We start from the raw sequence: 24,261 nt of genomic DNA on the forward strand, positions 1-24,261 counted from the left end.
TCTACTGTTACAATACTATCAACACCTTGTCTACTGTTACAATACTATCAATATCATGTCTACTGTTACAATATATCAACATCTCCACTCACAATACTATCAACACCTTGTCTACTGTTACAATACTATCAACAACTTGTCTACTGTTACAATACTATCAACAACTTGTCTACTGTTACAACACTATCAACACCTTGTCTACTGTTACAATACTATCAACACCTTGCCTACTGTTACAATACTATCAACACCTTGTCTACTGTTACAATACTATCAACACCTTGTCTACTGTTACAATACTATCAACACCTTGTCTACTGTTACAATACTATCAACACCTTGCCTACTGTTACAATACTATCAATATCATGTCTACTGTTACAATATATCAACATCTCCACTCACTGTTACAATACTATCAACACCTTGTCTACTGTTACAATATATCAACATCTTGTCTACTGTTACAATATATCAACATCTTGTCTACTGTTACAATACTATCAACACCTTGTCTACTGTTACAATACTATCAACATATTGTCTACTGTTACAATACTATCAACACCTTGTCTACTGTTACAATACTATCAATATCTTGTCTACTGTTACAATACTATCAACACCTTGTCTACTGTTACAATGCTATCAATATCATGTCTACTGTTACAATATATCAACATCTCCACTCACTGTTACAATACTATCAACACCTTGTCTACTGTTACAATACTATCAACACCTTGTCTACTGTTACAATACTATCAACATATTGTCTACTGTTACAATACTATCAACACCTTGTCTACTGTTACAATACTATCAATATCTTGTCTACTGTTACAATACTATCAACACCTTGTCTACTGTTACAATGCTATCAATATCATGTCTACTGTTACAATATATCAACATCTCCACTCACTGTTACAATACTATCAACAACTTGTCTACTGTTACAATACTATCAACATCTTGTCTACTGTTACAATACTATCAACATCTCATCTACAGTTGCAATATTATCAACATCTCTGCCTACTGTTATAATACTATCAACATCTTGTCTACTGTTACAATACTATCAACACCTTGTCTACTGTTACAATACTATCAACATCTTGTCTACTGTTACAATACTATCAACAACTTGTCTACTGTTACAATACTATCAACATCATGTCTACAGTTACAATACTATCAACATCTCATCTACAGTTGCAATACTATCAACATCTCTGCCTACTGTTATAATACTATCAACATCTTGTCTACTCTTTCAATACCAATTTTTGAACTCGACATTTCATTGACTATAGGTAGCTTCTTAAGAAGTTTATAAAAAATTCATACGGATCATTTCAGACTTGTATACATGATATCAACATCTTGTCTATTGTTACCAATATTTTTAGACTTGTATACATGATATCAACATCTTGTCTATTGTTACCAATACGGATCATTTCAGACTTGTATACATGATATCAACATCCTGTCTACTGTTACCGATACGGATCATTTCAGACTTGTAAACATGATATCAACATCTTGTCTATTTTTACCGATACGGATCATTTCAGACTTGTATACATGATATCAACATCCTGTCTACTGTTACCGATACGGATCATTTCAGACTTGTATACATGATATCAACATCCTGTCTACTGTTACCAATATGGATCATTTCAGACTTGTATACATGATATCAACATCTTGTCTATTTTTACTGATATGGATCATTTCAGACTTGTATACATGATATCAACATCCTGTCTACTGTTACCGATACGGATCATTTCAGACTTGTATACATGATATCAACATCTTGTCTATTTTTACCGATACGGATCATTTCAGACTTGCATACATGATATCAACATCTTGTCTACTGTTACCGATACAGATCATTTCAGACTTGTATACATGATATCAACATCTTGTTTACTGTTACCGATACGGATCATTTCAGACTTGTATACATGATATCAACATGTTGTCTACTGTTACCGATACGGATCATTTCAGACTTGTATACATGATATCAACATGTTGTCTACTGTTACCGATATGGATCATTTCAGACTTGTATACATAATATCACGAATTTAACTTATGCTTGGCCATTGCAACAATTTGCAAAATAAAATAAAAATAAAACTTAATTTTTTTATGAGGTTGCTTACAATTAAGCAAAACAACCTAGTGACAAAAAATCAAGAGGTATGACATTTCAGTACTGTCAATTCAATATGTTTCAAGGAGTATATATTTTTGTGAATTTTGTGGTTGCTACAAAATCGTGAATTAAAAACCCAATGAATAATGATCAAGTGGAAACTATCAGACACTTTTCCCAATCCATGAACTATGACCCTCTTGTGGAAACTATCAGATCCCTTTCCCAATCCATGAACTATGACCCTCCTGTGGAAATGATCAGATCTCTTTCCCAATCCTTGAACTATGACCCTCCTGTGGAAACTATCTGACCCCATTCACAATCCATGAACAATGAACCTCTTGTGGAAACTATCAGATCCCATTCACAATCCATGAACAACGACACTCATGTGGAAACTATCAGACCCCATTCACAATCCATGAACAATGACCCTCCTTTGGAACATTCTTTATCCAGGAATTCAAGTACAGAAAAATTCGGAGGGTGGGCAAAAACAAAAAAATGACATACCCTTAAAGTACTGAATTCAGAGGTTATTCTATTTCTTATTAGCTGACTATTTCATGCAATATGTCAGAACTGAGTACAAACATTTTTAAATGTTACAAATAAGAAGAAACTGAACCAGAAAGAAATTTGGCCTCTTGTTTTCTAAAAACAAAAAACAAAAACCTTTGTGCTGAAAATGTTACCCAGATCCAAAAATCAAATTAGGAAAAGAGTTCTGAAAGTAACTGTTCTATAGCCTAAACAAACTTGTATAGAAGTATGGAATAACTTGTATAGAAGTATGGAATAACTTGTATAGAAGTATGGAATAACTTTTTCATTTATACAATCATAAAATTCTTATTGTATATAGCATTGTACGTAGAGTCAGATAGTAAACTACACAGACTTATTATATATAGCAATTTTAAGTAGAATCATATAGTAAACTCCACAGACTCAGATCAGCTATTGCATGAGCTGGCAGATATGTGTCTATAGAGTTTGTAATCAGTAAACAAGCAATATAGACCCTGATATGGCAGCACATTATGCAATGGCAGATCAGGGTCTATGCTGTTTGTGGTTTGACTTGACATATATATGAGTATATCCTGTAATATAATCATTTATCTTTCTTGCACACAAAAACTAAATTAAAGCAATATTACCATATAATAGTATACTCTTCTTATAAGTCGAGTCCAAATTAAAACTGCATAGACCATGATCAGCATAATGCACCAGAAGATCTATGTCTCTGCTGTTTGTTAGGAGTAATCATTAGAATAAACAATATAGACTCTGATCTGCCAACATATTATGTGATGGCAGATCAGGGTCTGTGTTGTTTTCAGCTGGACTTGTAAGTGAGTGCTTACAGTAACTTCATCACAATGAGAAAGAATACTCACTGTGTAGTCTATGTTGATACCCAGTAGCAGATTATCTTTGACAAATATCTGTCCCGTAGTGTCATTGACACGGAAGTAGTTGGTAGCTGGAACATCCCCAACTACCATATACATCATGGTTCCTTGCCTATCAGAGTCACTGGCAGTAACTCGGAACACACTTGTACCAATTGCTGTCATCTCAGAGATGCTGAAGCTGTAAGGTTCATTCACAAAGAATGGACTGGCATTTCTTACAACAGTGATGATTACAGTGGCTTGTGTTGTTCTCGATAAGATACCACGGTTATCACTTGCTTCCACAGTCATCTGCAAGTTGATTTATACAGTGATCAACAAGATGAATTCACTCAGACTTAAAGTGACAAGACATCAGTATGTCAGGTACATTAAAAGTTCCAAGAAGCAAAAATATTTGTATTGTACATAAATCTGATTCATCCTAAATATCAGTGTTTTAAACATGGAATAATTTAAGAAAGAAAGAATCAGATCAACTGTCCATCACCCACCCACCCTCATAACCTGAGTTTTGATTTAATTTGCAAACCTGTCCTATAAAAAAGTCAGAAACACCAACTCTGTATTGCCTTCAAGTCTTTTCATTGTTAACAATTAACAAAAATTAACCCAGTTTTAAACAACTTAATATTATTATTATAGTTCATGCTGCTAAATATTGCCATATATTAGAATAATATTCATGAAAGAAAGTATATCTTATAATACGTCACAGCATTCTGCCACCACCCAACCCCATTACAACAGACCGTTAACCACAATTTAGAGTGTGTCTCACTAACTCAAGTGTGTCTCACTAACTTGAGTGTGTCTCACTAACTCGAGTGTGTCTCACTAACTCACACTCTAATTTACACTGCAGCTGATATTACTGGACATCACTGCCCATGCGTTATTGAGTGGTGTAGAGCCAATGATATTATGAAAAAATTATACAACAAAATCCAATGGCACAAGAAGTATGTACATACCACATATCTATTTGTAGGGTTAGGATGTAGTTCTTTCTTTAGAGACAATACACCAGTTGTATAGGAAATCAGAAAATACACATCTGCCTCACTAGAATTCACAATTCTGTAGGTTACGAAATCCTGAAAATAAATTTGTCAAACATTTTGTTAGAATTTCTTCACCACTTAATGTGTTATCCGTGTCTTTCCTAAAATGTAGTGAACATCAAATATTTAAAGTGAATGCCAAGTTTTTGACCAGGGAACATTACTACTGACCTGCCTTGATGAACAGGTGTCTTGCAAACAGCTGTCAGATGGTCGAAACTATTGTATTTCTCAAGAAGGGTTTGTGTTTGCATGTAAGACTAAAGGTCAGATGTCTACAGCAGGTGTTAAACTTTGGGTCAATTATGTAACTATCATTCTATCAATCTATGAAATCTGCACATCACTTGCAGAATAGCAACAGAGAGCAGGAATGGAGAAAAATAATTTCTGCCAAATGTTGAGTCCCTCATAGGGATTACTTCTCTAATGGCTGAAAAGAAATTCTATGGATGCCCAATAAATATGTTTCTTCAGCTCTTTTATTCTTGTAACGGCTGAGTAATGAAACTAAATTCTAGGGAAACTCCAACATACCAAATTTTGTAACAAAAATATTTTCTTACATGTTGGACTTAACAAGCTGTCTGCAGTACCAATTTATTGTCATGGTATTGGACCCAAGTTGAACCTGACATCAAAGATAGAAGGTTACTGAACTGTCTCAGACAATATTAAAATGATTTTCATTCTAAGTTTGGTTAAATCTATTTTTATTTTATAAAAAAGCCCCAGGTTACAGAATTGGTATAATTCAAATTATTCTTCAGATCAGAGTTCATTGCAGAATCTTTTGACAATATTCAGGCCTTTTTGAAGAAAAGACTGATACTGAAATCTGTCTTCAGCTTCTTATAAAATCTCCAGGTTGATCCATCCATTGAGAACTGGATATTTTTGGCAAGATTGATGTCTGGTTATTTGAAAAACTTGCATCTGATCAATTAAAAAAGCATGACCCAGAAATTCAGACAAGAGGTTGTGACCTTATTGTGACCTCTTAACCCTCAAAAAGTCTGATATGGAAATCCACTTGTTTGTTATGTAAGTACTTATTCATGCTTTCTTTGCAAAGGACAAAAATTCTTCATTTCCATTTAGGACTAACTAGATCTCACAAGAAGTCTTCTGGTCAGTTCCATGTCTATAAACGTCTTTCAAGATGGTTACAATGTTGGTTTTTGGGATGGTTACAATGATGGTTTTCAGGATGGTTACAATGTTGGTTTTCAAGATGGTTACAATGTTATTTTACAAGATGGTTACAATGATAGTTTTCAGGATGGTTACAATGTTGGTTTTCAGGATGGTTACAATAATGGTTTTCAGGATGGTTACAATGTTGGTTTTTAAGATGGTTACAATGATGGTTTTCAAGATGGTTACAATGTTTGTGATTGGCAGATTTCTTATTTAAGGAAATTATATGCTGATATGACCTTCTAAAAGATCAATGGTTGATGGCAAAAAAATGATGGCCATTGCATAAGCTCTTCTGGTTAATAATGTCTTTTGTACAGACAGTCCCTGAAAGTTATTTTTCAAAGACTTTTAAATCTAAGCTCCAAAAAGGTTCGAAAGAGTATTTTTTATTACAGAAATTTAGCTTTCTCCATATGTTTGTTTTCTTTATCCATGTCTAAATAGGTAAAAAGTTGAATAAAAACATAATTAATTAATGTTGTACTACAGCAAAGGGATGTTACTCCATCTGGTAATTTTCCATGTTATACGTCATTTGATACAACAAATTTTATGGCATAATTTTCATGTATTAATCATCTTTTTTTGAAAATAGATAAATAAGAACAATTCTAATTTAAAAATGTATATATTTATTCCATTTTAACATTTTGTATTCCCTCAGATGGATTCAAGGAGTTCTGGGAAAAATGCAACAAAATTTTCAACATTATTTACAAACTTTGCAAGGGTATAAACAGCATTTACAAATTTCATGAAATTGTCAAGGTTATCTAAACCATGTATAACTAGTGGAGCTAAAAACTGTCAGTAAATACTATAAACCTAAAAAATACAGAAACATGACTTTGAAAAAATGTAGAAGCAACACTTACCCCATCAGCATCAGTTGCTGTTACCATGAGTATTGAGGTACCAAGAGGGTAGTATTCACTGACAGTTTGCTGATAGCCAGAAGTGGAGAATACTGGTGGGCTAGGGTTCCTGTTGACGTTAATTACAGCATTACACACTCCCACGTTGTTGGGAAAGTAGGAGTCATACACATTGATGACAAGCTAAATGAAAGAAAATGGAAATATAATTAGGCACAAAAAGTCATCAAAAAATAAGGCTTTACTTCCAGACATGTAAATCTCAGTTAAGTCTTGATATATTTCATATTTCTGGTCAATCTTAGAGTTAAGTAAAGATTTAGTTAATTTGATTGGTCAATCACTGAGTCAAGTCTAGATTTAATTAATTTGATTGGTCAATCACTGAGTCAAGTTTAGATTTAATTCACGTGATTGGTCAATCACCGTGAGTCAAGTCTAGATTTAAATCATGTGATTGGTCAATCATTGAGTCAAGTTTAGACCTTAATTCATACGATTAGTAAATTTTAAATCAGGCTTATACATCAGTGCAGTTAGTCTTCAAGTATTTCATCAACAAATAAATTCCAGATTTCTAGTGGGCAGTTAAGTTCAATCAATTTAACCAATTGGATCTTTCATTAATACATATTCTGGCCCTATTTTCAGAAAACATCTTGGATTTCCCTGTTTATTGAATTACTTATTGATGGATTTGCATCCATGAAATTTTCACAAAGCATTTGTCAGGAATCAAGAATTAAGATGCTAAAATAATATTAAATTTTTTTTGAAAAAATATGTTCTGAGAAAAAATATATTCTGAAAAACAATATACTATTTTCTGAGAACAAATTCTTTCTGGAGTTAAAACATTATCAGGTGTAAAATTTTAAATGTTGAATTCTTTTTCATTCATTTCATTTTCAGTGTAGGAGTTTAAATGCTTCATTAACTCAGCATGGTGTTTTCAAAGGTAATCAGCTAAGTCTTTGATGTGCCGAGTACAATTAGAATGCAGTTTCTGAGTACATTTTAGCTTTGATGTGCTGAGTACAATTGGAATGCAGTTTCTGAGTACATTTTAGCTTTGATGTGCGCAGTACAATTAGAATGCACTTTCTGAGTACATTTTTAGCTTGATGTGCCCAGCAAAATTAGAATGCACAGCTTTAACATTTTTTCAGTCATATCGCTATGATGTCTGCAGTGCGGCAGTTTATACTGATGTCTAGCACTGTGGCATCATGCTGTAGATATGTAGCATGATGTCCCACCCAGTCACATTATCCTGACACCAGGCCAACCAGCCCTAACACTAACCTCTCTATGATGAGTAACTAGCAAGGCAGCTGTTAGTACCACTTTTTTAAGTCTTTGGTAAAACTTGGCCAGGATTCAACCCTGCAACCTCCCACATCTAACCACTAGGCCACAAGAGCATCTCCAGGAAAATTAGAATGCACTTTCTGAGTACATTTTAGCTGGTAGATATATTTCTAATGTGTCATTCTAGTCCAAATAAGTATAAATACTAGACTAAGTGTAAATATTAGACTAAGTATAAAGACTAGACTTAGTATAAATACTAGACTAAGTGTAAATACTAGACTAAGTATAAAGACTAGACTTAGTATAAATACTAGACTTAGTATAAATACTAGACTAAGTGTAAATACTAGACTAAGTATAAAGACTAGACTTAGTATAAATACTAGACTTAGTATAAATACTAGACTAAGTGTAAATACTAGACTAAGTGTAGACTAAGTATAAATACTAGACTAAGTGTAAATACTAGACTTAGTATAAATACTAGACTAAGTGTAAATACTAGACTAAGTATAAATACTAGACTAAGTGTAAATACTAGACTAAGTGTAAATACTAGACTTAGTGTAGACTAAGTATAAATACTAGACTAAGTGTAAATACTAGACTTAGTATAAATACTAGACTAAGTGTAAATACTAGACTAAGTATAAATACTAGACTAAGTGTAAATACTAGACTTAGTATAAATACTAAACTTAAACACTCACATAGCATCTTGTGCTCAATCTTGAATATGAATGAACATAGACAAAGAATGATGATGGTCTGTGTGAGACTATTACATGATGGTCTGTGTGAGACACTATTACATGATAGTCTGTGTGAGACACTATTACATATTGATCTGCATGAGACACTATTACATGATGGTCTGCATGAGACACTATTACATGATGGTCTGTGTGAGACACTATTACATGATAGTCTGTGTGAGACACTATTACATGATGATCTGCATGAGACACTATTACATGATGATCTGCATGAGACACTATTACATGATGGTCTGCATGAGACACTATTACATGATGGTCTGCATGAGACACTATTACATGATGGTCTGTGTGAGACACTATTACATGATGGTCTGTGAGACACTATTACATGATGATCTGCATGAGACACTACTACATGATGGTCTGCATGAGACACTATTACATGATGGTCTGCATAAAGCACTATTACATGATGGTCTGCATGAGAAACTATTACATGATGGTCTGCATGAGACACTATTACATGATGGTCTGTGTGAGACTATTACATGATGGTCTGTGTGAGACACTATTACATGACAGTCTGTGTGAGACACTATTACATGATGATCTGTATGAGACACTATTGCATGATGGTCTGCATGAGACTCTATTACATGATGGTCTGCATAAAGCACTATTACATGATGGTCTGCGTGAGACACTATTACATGATGGTTTGCATGAGACACTATTACATGATGGTCTGTGTGAGACTATTACATGATGGTCTGTGTGAGACTCTATTACATGATGGTCTGCATAAAGCACTATTACATGATGGTCTGCATGAGACACTATTACATGATGGTCTGCATGAGACACTATTACATGATGGTCTGTGTGAGACTATTACATGACAGTCTGTGTGAGACACTATTACATGATAGTCTGTGTGAGACACTATTACATGATGATCTGCATGAGACACTATTGCATGATGGTCTGCATGAGACTCTATTACATGATGGTCTGCATAAAGCACTATTACATGATGGTCTGCATGAGACACTATTACATGATGGTCTGTGTGAGACTATTACATGATGGTCTGTGTGAGACTCTATTACATGATGGTCCTCATGATGTGTCAGAACTAAGCTTTCTCCTCATGATGTGTCAGAGCTAAGCTTTCTCTTCATGATGTGTCAGAACTAAGCTTTCTCTTCATGATTTGTCAGAACTAAGCTTTCTCTTCATGATGTGTCAGAACTAAGCTTTCTCCTCATGATGTGTCAGAACTAAGCTTTCCCGTCATGATGTGTCAGAACTAAGCTTTCTCGTAATGATGGGGCAAAAATTGGGGTGCACATTATTCACTCCAAAATACAGTACATCCAATATAAATAATTAAGATGGGACAATCATGCAATTGTAAATAAGACAATTATTTACTCAATCAGTTCATGGGTTTCCCATAAGATACAATGTCTCATGTACAAACAGCTTAATGTTTGTTTCTTTATATGACTTTTAATTCTTGTGTAGAAAGTCTTTAGACTTTTTATGATGCCATCAGTGTCAGAAAAGTGGTAACTAATGAAGAGGAACCACACAAAATGCATGTTGTTTTTATGATGCAATCAGTGTCAGAAAAGTGGTAACTAATGAAGAGGAACAACACAAAATGCATGCTGTTTTTATGATGCAATCAGTATCAGAAAAGTGGTAACTAACGAAGAAGAACAACACAAAATGCATGCTTTTTTAAAAAGAAATCATGCAGATAAAGCTTTTTCTTATACAGGAATGGCAGTGTCTCATTGGTTGGCATACTAGTCTCATGACCAAAAGGATCTGGGATTGAATCCTACTATTAGATTAGCCTAAACTGGCTATCATGTTATACCTCCAGGCAAGGTAATATACTCCTATTGTTTCAACACTAAATAGCATACTACTACAGAATCTAAAATCAAATCTGGTCTCTGTGTCCTAACACTTACATAATACTGTGACAGACCATCCTGGCTCAGTGACTTCCTGATGAAAATGCCTCCGCCTGGTCGGACTTCAAACAAAGAGAAAGCTGATCCATCTCCAACCAGAGTGTACACAAGACTACCCTGCAAAAACATAAAAAATAAGATTTTTCTTATTTACAGTAAATCTAAACCATCTTGAATCACAGCTATAAGTAAATTGTAATACAAATTTCTAACTAAGAGATAAATTTGACTTGCATAAGTCTCACTACTTAATAGTGACAGTCATTTTTCCAAACTGCTGGAAATTCAATTAAGATTGAAAGAGCTGAAATTTGCAAGCTTTAAAATTGGTTAAAAAAGTACTTTAAGAGACAACAACTTGTAGGGTGTGACAAAAGGTTCTACAGGCACATGACCAAACTTGTAGGGTGTGACACCAGGCCCAAAAGCAATGTGGCCTGATTTGCTGGGTGTGACACCAGGCCCAAAAGCAATGTGGCCTGATTTGCTGGGTGTAACACCAGGCCCAAAAGCAATGTGGCCTGATTTGCTGGGTGTAACACCAGGCCCAAAAGCAATGTGGCCTGACTTGCTGGGTGTAACACCAGGCCCAAAAGCAATGTGGCCTGACTTGTAGGGTGTAACACCAGGCCATATAGTGAAAGGTTTGATTTGTAGGGTGTGTCACCAGAACCTGCAACCAGAAAAGTCTAAGCAAAAACTAAACTCAGACCTGAGATGCCAATATCCTGCAGATATGCAAAGCAAATAATATTAATATAACCTTGAGATGTTGTAACTGTACCATTAAGAAATCAAAATGTTTATATTTTGAGTGGAATTTAGTTTTTTTTGTTTAGTTGGTTTCATGGCTGAGGCCAGGCCTTCTATCAAATAATAAGGCAGCTAATTGACATCTCAGGTGCTTATAAGAGATACATTACAGAGAAAATAATATCTCTATAATTTTCTGGTTATCTATCTTCATAATATTGTAGTTTAAATTACACACAGCAGAAGCCTGTCTGCCAGTAAACTAAAACTTTGATAATTCCATTATCAGTTACTTGCATACTCAGCAGATCTCACATAACTCATTATGTTCAGTACGGGAAAAACACAACTTCAGATACAACATGGTCATGTCAATTGGTTACCAATTTAATGTCTTATATGTCCATTATTCCTGACATTACTCAAATATCAGCCAAGTCCAAGCTGACAAGCGGAAAAAGGATGGTTAAGTTTCAGAAATCTAAAGACCACAATTAATATTCTCAAACTGCTAGGATTAACCTTCATTCTGATTGTTACCAGTCTATAAAATGGCCAGCAGTAAAATGGATACAATATCTTTTACAAGCTTTTTGATTATTCTCCTCCCCCAGTCAAAACTCATGAACCTGTTCATTAGATGTTTGATTATTCTCTCTATATTGTGCTTTAGTGCATAATGTGGCAGGCAAGTTATGGAATCCAATTATAATTTAAAGAGGGCTTCCCTGGAATCCTTGGAATCAAACAACCATTTAAAGCAATGTTCCCTGTAATCCAGATACCGTTTAAAGAAGGGTTTCAAGGAATAAAACTACCATTTAGGTAGGGGTTCACTGGAATCCATGTACCATTTAAAGTGTCTTTCCCTGGAATCCAATTAGCATTTAATCAGGAGTTCCTTGGAATCCAACTACCATTTAGTAAGGGGTTCCCCTGTATAATGTAATTATAGTCCAAAACCTCAGAGAACTTAAAACTACAGAAAACTTGAAGCAAAAAGTTGGTCATACAACACTTTGAATTTCCAAAGCTCAACTGTGCTTTGCAACAGTTGTCTCCAGAAGGTTCAGTGTCTTTAATCAACAGTTGTCTCCAGAAGGTTCAGTGTCTTTTTAATCAACAGTTGTCTCCAGAAGTTTCAGTGTCTTTTTAATCAAAGTCAATGAAAACAGGATTTCCATAATAAGCATCTTGCAGGGAATATAAATCAGTTTTTCAGTGAATATACATATTCTAAAAGATTTTGGGCAAAAAATTCAAACCAAAACTAACTTACTAAGTGAGAAATTAAAAACATAGGCTTCCCATAATATTATTAATTCTGTTGTAGCCTTCCCATAATATTATTAATTCTGTTATAGTCTTCCCATAATAGTATTAATTTTCTTATAGACATAATCTTCACTTAATATTGGATTTTATGGATTTAAGCTGCAATTCGATTTCCATGGCAATCATTTCCCTCTCTTACAAAAATGCACATGACCTTGAAAAACACTTTGTAAGTAGAACCCCATATATATAATTTTAGTTGTTACATAAACACATGCAAAGACTGCCATTTTATCTGACATACCATTACCTGATGATAGACAACAGTTTTCAATAGCTATATTACTCTAATTATAGCTCATTCAGTTCAGCATTGCAATTGATGTCCACCTCATCTGTAGCTTAACTGAGAAAGAGTAGTCTGTTATGGAAGGGTGGTTAAGCGATGTGTTGTTTGCTATAGGTAAACAAACACCGTCTACTCATTTGCCAAATCATATCATCATACACATGAGTCAAATCATATTATATCCAAGAGTCAAATCATATTATACTCATGAGTCAAATCATATTATACTCATGAGTCAAATCCTATTATATGCATGAGCTAAATCATGTTATACTTACAAGTTAAATCATATTATACCCATTAGTCAAATTGCATCATTGTACTCATTAGCCAAACCATATCGTTATAAGTATGTGTCAAATCATACTAATGTACTGATTAGTCAAATCATATCATACTTGTGAGTCAAATCATATCATACTTCGGAGTCAAATCATATCATACTTTGGAGTCAAATCATATCATTGTGTTTATTGGCTAAATCAAGACGTCATAAATAAACATTAAGCAGAACAGTTTCAGGAAAAATAGCACATGTTGGTTTATCTGAGGAATGCAATGGCTCCCATACAGTCTCAGTCCTTTTTCGACAATAGACCCTTCCATAACACCAAGACCAGCATTGAAGATTACATGCTCACAGACCACTCTTTTCAGCATGTACTAAGTTGTGTTGCTTTGTATGTTGATATAAATGAGTCTAATATCATCTGTGCACAAAGCAAATTTGGTCATTTTAACTAAATCTTAAGATGCTCATGTGAAAATTTGGTCATTTTAGCTAAATCTTTAGATGCTCATGTGAAAATTTGGTCATTTTAGCTAAATCTTTAGATGCTCATGTGAAAATGTGGTCAGCTATAGATGCACTTCCTGACGCTGAAGTAAAAGAGTTACAGATCTGTCAGTAATGAAGAGCTTACCTCTGCACGATATCGAGAGTAAATGCAATTTTAAAAAATAGGGTCAACTCATATAGTCATAATTCAAATCATCCAAAACTCACGACAATGCTGAATAAAATCCATGGCCTACATTCTGAAAGAGTGTGAAAATCTAGCTACTTTAAATAGCAGATAACAGTTACATCTTAAATAGTAGTCACATGATGTGATGTCATGGTCATATATCGTTTCATCTTAAATGGCAGGCACATGATGTGATGCCATAGTCATTTATAGCTATATCTTAAATGGCAGGCACATGATGTGACATCATGGCCATATATTGTTACATCTTAAATGGTAGGCACATGATGTGACATCATGGTCATTTATTGTTACATCTTAAATAGTAGTCACATGATGTGATGTCATGGTCATTTATCATTACATCTTAAATGGCAGGGACATGATGTGACATCATGGCCATATATTGTTACATCTTAAATGGTAGGCACATGATGTGACATCATGGTCATTTATTGTTACATCTTAAATAGTAGTCACATGATGTGATGTCATGGTCATTTATCATTACATCTTAAATGGCAGGCACATGATGTGACATCATGGCCATATATTGTTACATCTTAAATGGTAGTCACATGATGTGATGTCATGGTCATTTATCGTTACATCTAAAATGGTAGTCACATGATGTGATGTCATGGTCATTTATCGTTACATCTAAAATGGTAGTCACATGATGTGATGTCATGGTCATTTATTGTTACATCTTAAATGGCAGGCACATGATGTGACTTCATGGTCATTTATCAAAGTACCTGTAGCTTCTAATGAGGGTTTTCCCTCAAGATAGCACAAAGAAAACCAGCTCAAAATGGTTGAAGTTTACTGCAGGCATCAAACACACTTCCATATGGTGCACAGGCACTCAAACATGCTTGTATGTGTAAAAAAGGATTCATGAAACATTACTTTCACAAAAGTGACATGGACAGATGTATAGATTTTTAAATCTTGGTATGTATGTAAAAGAAAGATATGTCTGTTTTCACTCGAAAATTTGTTTATATTTGTATATCTCTCATGCATTACCCATAAAGTAACTTACATGAATGTGTTAGAATGACATCACACATTACCCATAAAGTACCTTACATGAATGTGTTAGAATGGCATCATGCATTACCCATAAAGTACCTTACATGAATGTGTTAGAATGGCATCACACATTACCCATAAAGTACCTTACATGAATGTGTTAGAATGGCATCATGCATTACCCATAAAGTACCTTACATGAATGTGTTAGAATGGCATCATACATTACCCATAAAGTACCTTACATGAATGTGTTAGAATGGCATCATACATTACCCATAAAGTACCTTACATGAATGTGTTAGAATGGCATCATGCATTACCCATAAAGTACCTTACATGAATGTGTTAGAATGGCATCATGCATTACCCATAAAGTACCTTACATGAATGTGTTAGAATGGCATCACACATTACCCATAAAGTACCTTACATGAATGTGTTAGAATGGCATCATACATTACCCATAAAGTACCTTACATGAATGTGTTAGAATGGCATCATACATTACCCATAAAGTACCTTACATGAATGTGTTAGAATGGCATCATACATTACCCATAAAGTACCTTACATGAATGTGTTAGAATGGCATCACACATTACCCATAAAGTACCTTACATGAATGTGTTAGAATGGCATCATACATTACCCATAAAGTACCTTACATGAATGTGTTAGAATGGCATCATACATTACCCATAAAGTACCTTACATGAATGTGTTAGAATGGCATCATACATTACCCATAAAGTACCTTACATGAATGTGTTAGAATGGCATCATACATTACCCATAAAGTACTTTACATGAATGTGTTAGAATGGCATCACACATTACCCATAAAGTACCTTACATGAATGTGTTAGAATGGCATCATGCATTACCCATAAAGTACCTTACATGAATGTGTTAGAATGGCCTCATGCATTACCCATAAAGTAACTTACATGAATGTGTTAGAATGGCATCATACAATGACACAAATTATGATAGCTATGAACTGTTCTCTAAAAACTGTGAGAATAAAAATACCTTTAGGTCTGCATCCACTGCTTGAATAGTTAGAACTGGGACTGAGGAGTTGACTGGGGAGGTTACTGGAATCAATGACTCAAACACACGAGAGCAGGTTGGTGTACTTGCATCTCGTTGAATGTTGATTGTGACGGTAGTGGTGCCAAATTTCTCAGGATACCCATTATCATGAGCCTGAACACTGAAGACATACTGAGATACCATGCTATTCTGAAGACTTGACTTGACGTAAATCTGGCCACTCATCGCCATGAAAAAGAAATCTTCTACCTGTGGCAGAGAAGCACTGCGGGCAAGAATTGAGTAACCGAGGGTATCATTGTCAGCATCCCTGGCTGAGACTGCAATGACAAAACTTCCAACTGGCAACATTTCCTTGATTGTGATTAAATAGTTGTCAGTGAAAATAGGAGCATTGGGATTGCGGATCACTTCAATTTGGACATTTTCTTCCACTCGCTGTGATGGGTTTGCCGTATCATATGCTGCAATTCGTAACTGAAGAGAAAGAAGAATATACAGATATACATATAACAACGGCATATTAAAGAATCTTACAACTGATATAATGGAGGACATATAAGAAAGTTTTCAGCTTGGGTGACTTGTGCAATTGAGTTGAAACACTGGAACTACACATGTTGCTTGACTATAGTATGATTAAAAAATCCTCAATTGCAGGTATAGAAAATAAAATTTATAAATTTCTAATTGTGGGTATTTTCTAATTCATAAATTTATGTACTTAGTAAGTTATCATTTAAGAATAACAATCATACAAAATTTTCTGTATAAACAATTTTTAGAATACTTGGAAGAGGTACTGAATTCTCTGAGTTGAAATTCCTCTCTGATACTCCAGCAAAAGTTTGCCTTCAAATTCAGGAAAGAGTTTGTGCTCTCAGGACTCAAACTCTTTTCTCATGCTCCAGCAAACATTGTCCACAGATTCAAAAAGACTCAGAACTCTTGGGGTTGTAACTCTTGCCTTATACATCAGCAAGCATTGGCACACATCAAACTGTACATGATCTTAACATACCATGACATCATACATCAATACATCATACACTGTGCAACATAATATCACACAATGACAAAACATCACACTATAACATCACACAATATGATATCACACATAGTGATAACACATCACACTATAACATCACACAATATGATATCACACATAGTGATAACACATCACTCTATAACATCACACAATATGATATCACACATAGTGATAACACATCACACAATGACATCACACAATATGATATCACACATAGTGATAACACATCACACAATGACATCACACAATATGATATCACACATAGTGATAACACATCACAAAATGACATCACACAATATGATATCACACAATAGTATGTTGAATTTGTTCTGGTTTGTCCCAATGTTACATACAATTGGTGTTGCTTTGATGATGGATGTCATTGACTAATATTAATATTGTGTGCAAATAATGAAATGCTCCCCCTTGCTGCTGTGATTCACAAAGTCAAATTCTGTCAATGAATGGTTCTGAAATTTAGTTTTGCTGTGCTTTGTTTGCTTTGCTGGTAGCTAATTGCTTTCTGAATGACATGAAATGCATTTGGACATTTAGCTTTAAAACTTGAATGACACTTGAACACTATTGTGACAATTGAAATAATCATGCTTTGTATTGAGTATTTGGAGTAAAATGTTAATGCTGCTCACAAAATTGCAATTGATCTTTAGTACAGATGCCCTCAACATTCTCAATCAAGGCAATGATGTGTAACAACCTTTGTTCTTTAACACGTATCTCTTTGATTTACCTATAACTTAAAAAATAATTGGTTTGTTCCACTATGTAAACTTTACTAATGCAAATCTGCACAATGGGATCCCCCACATAGTCTTGAAAGTTACTTAACACATTAATGTAGCTATTGCCAGTCAATTATGTAATCTGTGAAATGATGGTTGTTTATACCTGACCACCTTTTCTTTTAACTGACTCTATGGTAATTAACTGTACAAACTATGGTAATTAACTGTACAAACTATGGTAATTAACTGTACAAACTGTCCCAAGGATAGTTTTATATGAGCTCAAAGCGAGACTTTACTATTTATACAAGCTACATATTGCTGGCAAATGATGAGGTGTTTTTTTTTTATCACAAAGATTGCTGAAAAAATCCTCATCAGTATTGTAATTTGGGAGTAAAAAAATCATGTTTTTAGCATGACATGTCATGTTATGGCATGTATAATAATGAGATTGCCTTATGGTGTAGAATGATGATCTCAGCTATCTTTAATCACAACCATGCCAAGGTCACTCAAAGCAGATGTTTTTACCACAACCATGCCATGGTCACTCAAATCAGCTATCTTTTATCACAACCATGTCAAGGTCACTCAACTGAACTGTCTTTTACCACAACCATGCCAAGGTCACTCAAATCAACTATCTTTAATCACAACCATGTCAAAGTCACTCAAATCAACTATCTTTTATCACAACCATGTCAAGGTCACCAAATCAGCTGTCTTTTACCACAACCATGCCAAGGTCACTCAAATCAGCTGTCTTTTACCACAACCATGCCATGGTCACTCAAATAAACTTATCTTTTACCACAACCATGCCAAGGTCACTCAAATCAGCTATCTTTAACCACAACATGTAATTGACAGATCAGCTGAATGGACATACAAACTTAACATGACAGAACATCAAGTAATGGACAGATCAGTTGAAAAAGAAACACAATCAAGTCTCATTGTGACTCACATATGTAATAACTCTTCATGGATAACCACAGGTTTCTTATCAAAGCCATATCTAATTTTGGGGGGATAAAATTTTTGGTAAGTTTTATTTGCAGCGAGATTTATCCATGTCTCCCTACATTTTTTTAAAGAAACAAACAAGACTGGGATTCTGCATTTTTAAGGAGACATAAGTGTAAAATAAAAACTTGTAGATGTGCCATACATACTAAAGTGTAAGCTAAGTCCTGATGTAAACAACATATTATCCTGACCTGCCATCATTTAATGCACTCAAATAATGGGTCTTTATTGATTACACGGTTCCCACGCTTTTCTAAAGATAAATTTCCAGGTCATTTCCAGGGTTTTTCCAGGATGAAATTAATTTTTTCAAGGTTCACATATGACCATTACTGAATGGAATTAAAGAAAATTTTAGATTGTAAAACTTGCATTTTCTAAATCAAAAGATGTTTCTCTTTCAAGACTCTCCAAAACAAGTCAGAAAAGACGATTGTATACAAAACCACAAAATGTATCACACAAAATAAGTTTGATTATATTCCTATAAATTGGCATGTAAGGTCATTTCAATGTACAGAATAAAAATTCTAACATTATTTTGCTGACCTGCATTATGTTGCCAAGTGGGAACAATGTAATGAACATAAATTAGTTTTGTTTCCTTTCAAACCTTTATTTCTAAAGAATTATATAGGAATATGTATATATGCATCTTATAGAAAGTAAACATTTTGTATTATGGTATTAAAAAAACTATAAACGCAAATAATTAGAATTTAGTCTTGTAATGAAAAAAGTTTAACCCTGAATTTATCTGTGCCAATAAATCCCAAACAAGATTTTTCAAACAACATAATCTCCTTAAGACAATCTGGTTAAAAATCCATCATTTAAAAAGCATTTTCAAATGGGTTGATATAAATTTTAACAAAAGACCATCTGGTTAGAACTTGATAAATTTAACTAATGATCAGTTTAGTTACCAGTCAATTATGTCATTGTTTTGGGCATCAAGTTGTGGCAGGTTTCCCAACTTTCATCAATATTTGCGAAATTCAAGGACTTTTCAAGGTGGAGAAAAAATTATAATTTCTGCCGACTTTTCCCTGATTTCCTGGTAGAGTGGGAACCCTGTGATCATTCATAACAAACTGCAGAGATCCAGATCTACCAGTTCATTATGAAATGAGAGACCCAAGTCTGTGCAGTCTGCAGCAGGACTCGATTCGTATGTGAGTATAGACAGTACTGGTCAATGCATACTCACAACATATAGTAATGTCCCATACTGGTCATTGGCAACTACGCCCGTTTGATTTATTGCCCCTGTCAACTCATTTAATGTGAAATATTCAGTTGCTGGGAAATATCCAACAGTCTGGTAGCGAATCTGACCCTGAAAGAGATGACAAAGAGAAAATATTAAATGTTAAACTCAGACAGAAAGGTTCTAAAATTTGCAGTCTAGGAGTAAAATAGTACTGATTCAGTTATATGCAACACTACTTCTTTTGACATCTCAGACTTTCTGTTTTGGAACTGAAAATTCTGGTAACCACTACTTAAAAAATGAAAAACAAGACGTTTAAGTAAATAATTTCCAACTACAAACAATACAGATTCAAGACTGTTTCCCTGGAGTGTTCCATGGACTGATAGATGTTAGAATCACTAGGGGGAATTTAAAATGAGATATAAAAATAAAACGTTCTGTATCTATAGTAAAGGAGAGGGTTTTTGTGTCTTTTACACAGAGAACCAATATACAATAATAATAAAAAGAAAAAGAAGAAGAATAATTATTTGGGTGGAACTTTATGGCCCAATATTACATGCAGATAAAATATGAGAGACAACAAAGTGGAAGGTAAAACAAATTATATATTTTAAGTTGTAATGTATTTGTCAAATCAAACAAGTTTCACTTTTCATCCATTGAATATAACTAAATGCATCTATATTTGTACTTTCTCTAATTTCCTCTGGGATTCTGTTTCAAATTAGTGATCCTGAATAGTCAAAACTTTTCTTAAAGAGTTCTTTATTTGGTTCGGGAGTGGAAAGGTGATTAGCTGAAATTGATTTTAAATTGGGAGTGTTTCCTTGTTTTCTAGCATGAAATAGTTCACTGAGATATAATGGGGCCATATTATTTGAAACTTTGCGCATAAGTCAAGTCTTTCTCAAACATATTCGCTCATTTACTGTAAACATTTTGATAACATTCATTGCATTTGTGATGTTTTATCTGAGATGTGTCTGCTGCCTCATTATTCAAGTGAAATAATTTTGTAAATATTCTTGTCAGAAGTGATTCCCCAGGTGACCTGGTAACTAATATACTATGTACCACAAGATTTAGATCAATGGTTGTGATTTGAAAATTCCTATACTATGTATCACAAGATAGGATCAATGGCTGTGATTTGAAAATTCCTATACTATGTACCACAAGATCAGGGTCAATGGCTGTGATTTAAAAATTCCTATACTATGTATCACAAGATAGGATCAATGGTTGTGATTTGAAAATTCCTATTCTATGTATCACAAGATCAGGATCAATGGCTGTGATTTGAAAATTCCTATACTATGTACCACAAGATCAGGGTCAATGGCTGTGATTTAAAAATTCCTATACTATGTATCACAAGATCAGGATCAATGGTTGTGATTTGAAAATTCCTATACTATGTATCACAAGATAGGATCAATGGCTGTGATTTGAAAATTCCTATACTATGTACCACAAGATCAGGGTCAATGGCTGTGATTTAAAAATTCCTATACTATGTATCACAAGATAGGATCAATGGTTGTGATTTGAAAATTCCTATACTATGTATCACAAGATCAGGATCAATGGCTGTGATTTGAAAATTCCTATACTATGTACCACAAGATCAGGGTCAATGGCTGTGATTTAAAAATTCCTATACTATGTATCACAAGATCAGGATCAATGGCTGTGATTTGAAAATTCCTATACTATGTATCACAAGATCTGGATCAATGGTTGTGATTTGAAAATTCCTATACTATGCATAACAAGATCTGGATCAAAGGTTGTGATTTGAAAATTCCTATACTATGTATCACAAGATCTGGATCAAAGGTTGTGATTTGAAAATTCCTATACTATGTATCACAAGATCTGGATCAATGGTTGTGATTTGAAAATTCCTATACTATGTACCACATGATCAGGATCAATGGCTGTGATTTGAAAATTCCTATACTATGTACCACAAGATCAGGGTCAATGGCTGTGATTTAAAAATTCCTATACTATGTATCACAAGATCAGGATCAATGGCTGTGATTTGAAAATTCATATACTATGTATCACAAGATCAGGATCAATGGCTGTGATTTAAAAATTCCTATACTATGTATCACAAGATCAGGGTCAATGGCTGTGATTTGAAAATTCCTATACTATGTATCACAAGATCTGGATCAATGGTTGTGATTTGAAAATTCCTATACTATGCATAACAAAATCTGGATCAAAGGTTGTGATTTGAAAATTCCTATACTATGTATCACAAGATCTGGATCAAAGGTTGTGATTTGAAAATTCCTATACTATGTATCACAAGATCTGGATTGACTGTGACCTGGTAACTAATATACTACTTACCACAAGATCTGGATCAACTGCTGTGACTTGGTAAATGATTCTGTTCAACTGCTGATTGTAGATGATTGTAGTCCTGTATGGAGTGTTGACAAATCGAGGTGGCTGGTTGACAAGCTGGGTGATGAAAATCCGCACTGTTGCAAAGGCAAACCTTGTTCTGCTATTGGCCCGAATAGTCAACTGAAAACCACATGATAACTATTTTGTGTATCTTTTGAAGTGTTCAGGTTGTACAATATTGTGATAAAAAAACAACACAAACGCTGAAAATTCTGTGCAACTAGTTTCACAATTAATGTATACTTCTTCAGGCATGAAATGTTTTGAAAGTAACGGATGATGTCTTTTATTTTAAAACAACAATTACGTCATTACGTAATGTTATAAATGATATGCATCATCATAAAAATTATATATGACAGGATCTAAAAGATACACGAGTTTCTAATGAAACTTGAATTAGTAAAATAATAAAATAAACTAGAGACAAACAGTCATACATATAATTATATTGTTATAAAGGATATACAATATATCAATTTAAATTAAACAATTTTATATAGTGCATTAGCATTAAGTCCATTAGGATACAGAGTATCTAACTTATGAATCCAATAAGTTTCTTTTATGAGTCTATTCATGTCACCATGCACAATATCTATTGGCATGAAAGAAAAATCATGTAGGGAGTGATTATTGGTGTTAAAGTGTGTTGAAACATTAAAGGAAAACTGAGGATCTCTATAATTTTTTATATGAAAGCGATGATTATTCATTCTCTTAGAAACTTGTTGTCCAACATCTTTCCTCTTTTCCAATAAGCACTCTCTACTTGATTTTTCTTTCATGCCAATAGATATTGTGCATGGTGACATGAATAGACTCATAAAAGAAACTTATTGGATTCATAAGTTAGATACTCTGTATCCTAATGGACTTAATGCTAATGCACTATATAAAATTGTATAATTTACATTGATATATTGTATATCCTTTATAACAATATAATTATATGTAGGACTGTTTGTCTCTAGTTTATTTTATTATTTTACTAATTCAAGTTGTACAATACACATTTCACAATAACATTTCTTAGGTATTTACATGTACTAATCTTTATACCTATAGTCAATCCTGTCAACAAAGTCAAACATTATGGTGGCAGAAATTGGAATCAATGAGCAGGTGTCCTTTACTTATATGTAAATATGTACTAATTATGTATTAATGAGATGTCTTTTATACACAATGGTGACTGGTATAATAGACATACATGATCTCTTCATGCTAAATTATAACTTTCTAGGTAATGACCATACATGTACTTCTCCCTGAGAATATTCCAAGACCCTTGACCATATAACCCTTAACCATACAACCCTTGACTATCTAACTCTTGACCATACAACCATTGACTATCTAACTCTTGACCATACAACCATTGACTATCTAACTCTTGACCATACAACCCTTGACTATCTAACTTATGACCATATAACCCTTGACCATACAACCCTTGATTATTTAACTCTTGACCATACAACCCTTGACTATCTAACTCTTGACCATACAACCCTTGACTATCTAACTCTTGACCATACAACCATTGACTATCTAACTCTTGACCATACAACC

The 24,261-nt window shown here is 33.9% G+C and overlaps 1 protein-coding gene across 1 annotated transcript in view; it reads right to left on the reverse strand.

Moving 5' to 3' along the window:
* The window catches only part of LOC149802467 (uncharacterized), a 512,180-nt gene that overhangs the window by 186,448 nt on the left and 301,471 nt on the right, over positions 1–24,261 (reverse strand). The window contains exons 75-81 of the mRNA XM_089951513.1: positions 22,627–22,806; positions 20,251–20,379; positions 16,191–16,691; positions 10,770–10,889; positions 6,752–6,934; positions 4,584–4,706; positions 3,592–3,900 (exon numbers count right to left, since the gene is read on the reverse strand). Coding sequence (XP_089807639.1) covers positions 3,592–3,900; positions 4,584–4,706; positions 6,752–6,934; positions 10,770–10,889; positions 16,191–16,691; positions 20,251–20,379; positions 22,627–22,806 — 1,545 coding nt within the window. The remainder of the gene's footprint in view (positions 1–3,591; positions 3,901–4,583; positions 4,707–6,751; positions 6,935–10,769; positions 10,890–16,190; positions 16,692–20,250; positions 20,380–22,626; positions 22,807–24,261) is intronic.

Source organism: Sinohyriopsis cumingii, chromosome 3 (assembly GCF_028554795.1).
Source record: "Sinohyriopsis cumingii isolate HCF-2022 chromosome 3, ASM2855479v2, whole genome shotgun sequence".
Lineage (NCBI taxonomy): Eukaryota > Metazoa > Mollusca > Bivalvia > Unionida > Unionidae > Sinohyriopsis > Sinohyriopsis cumingii.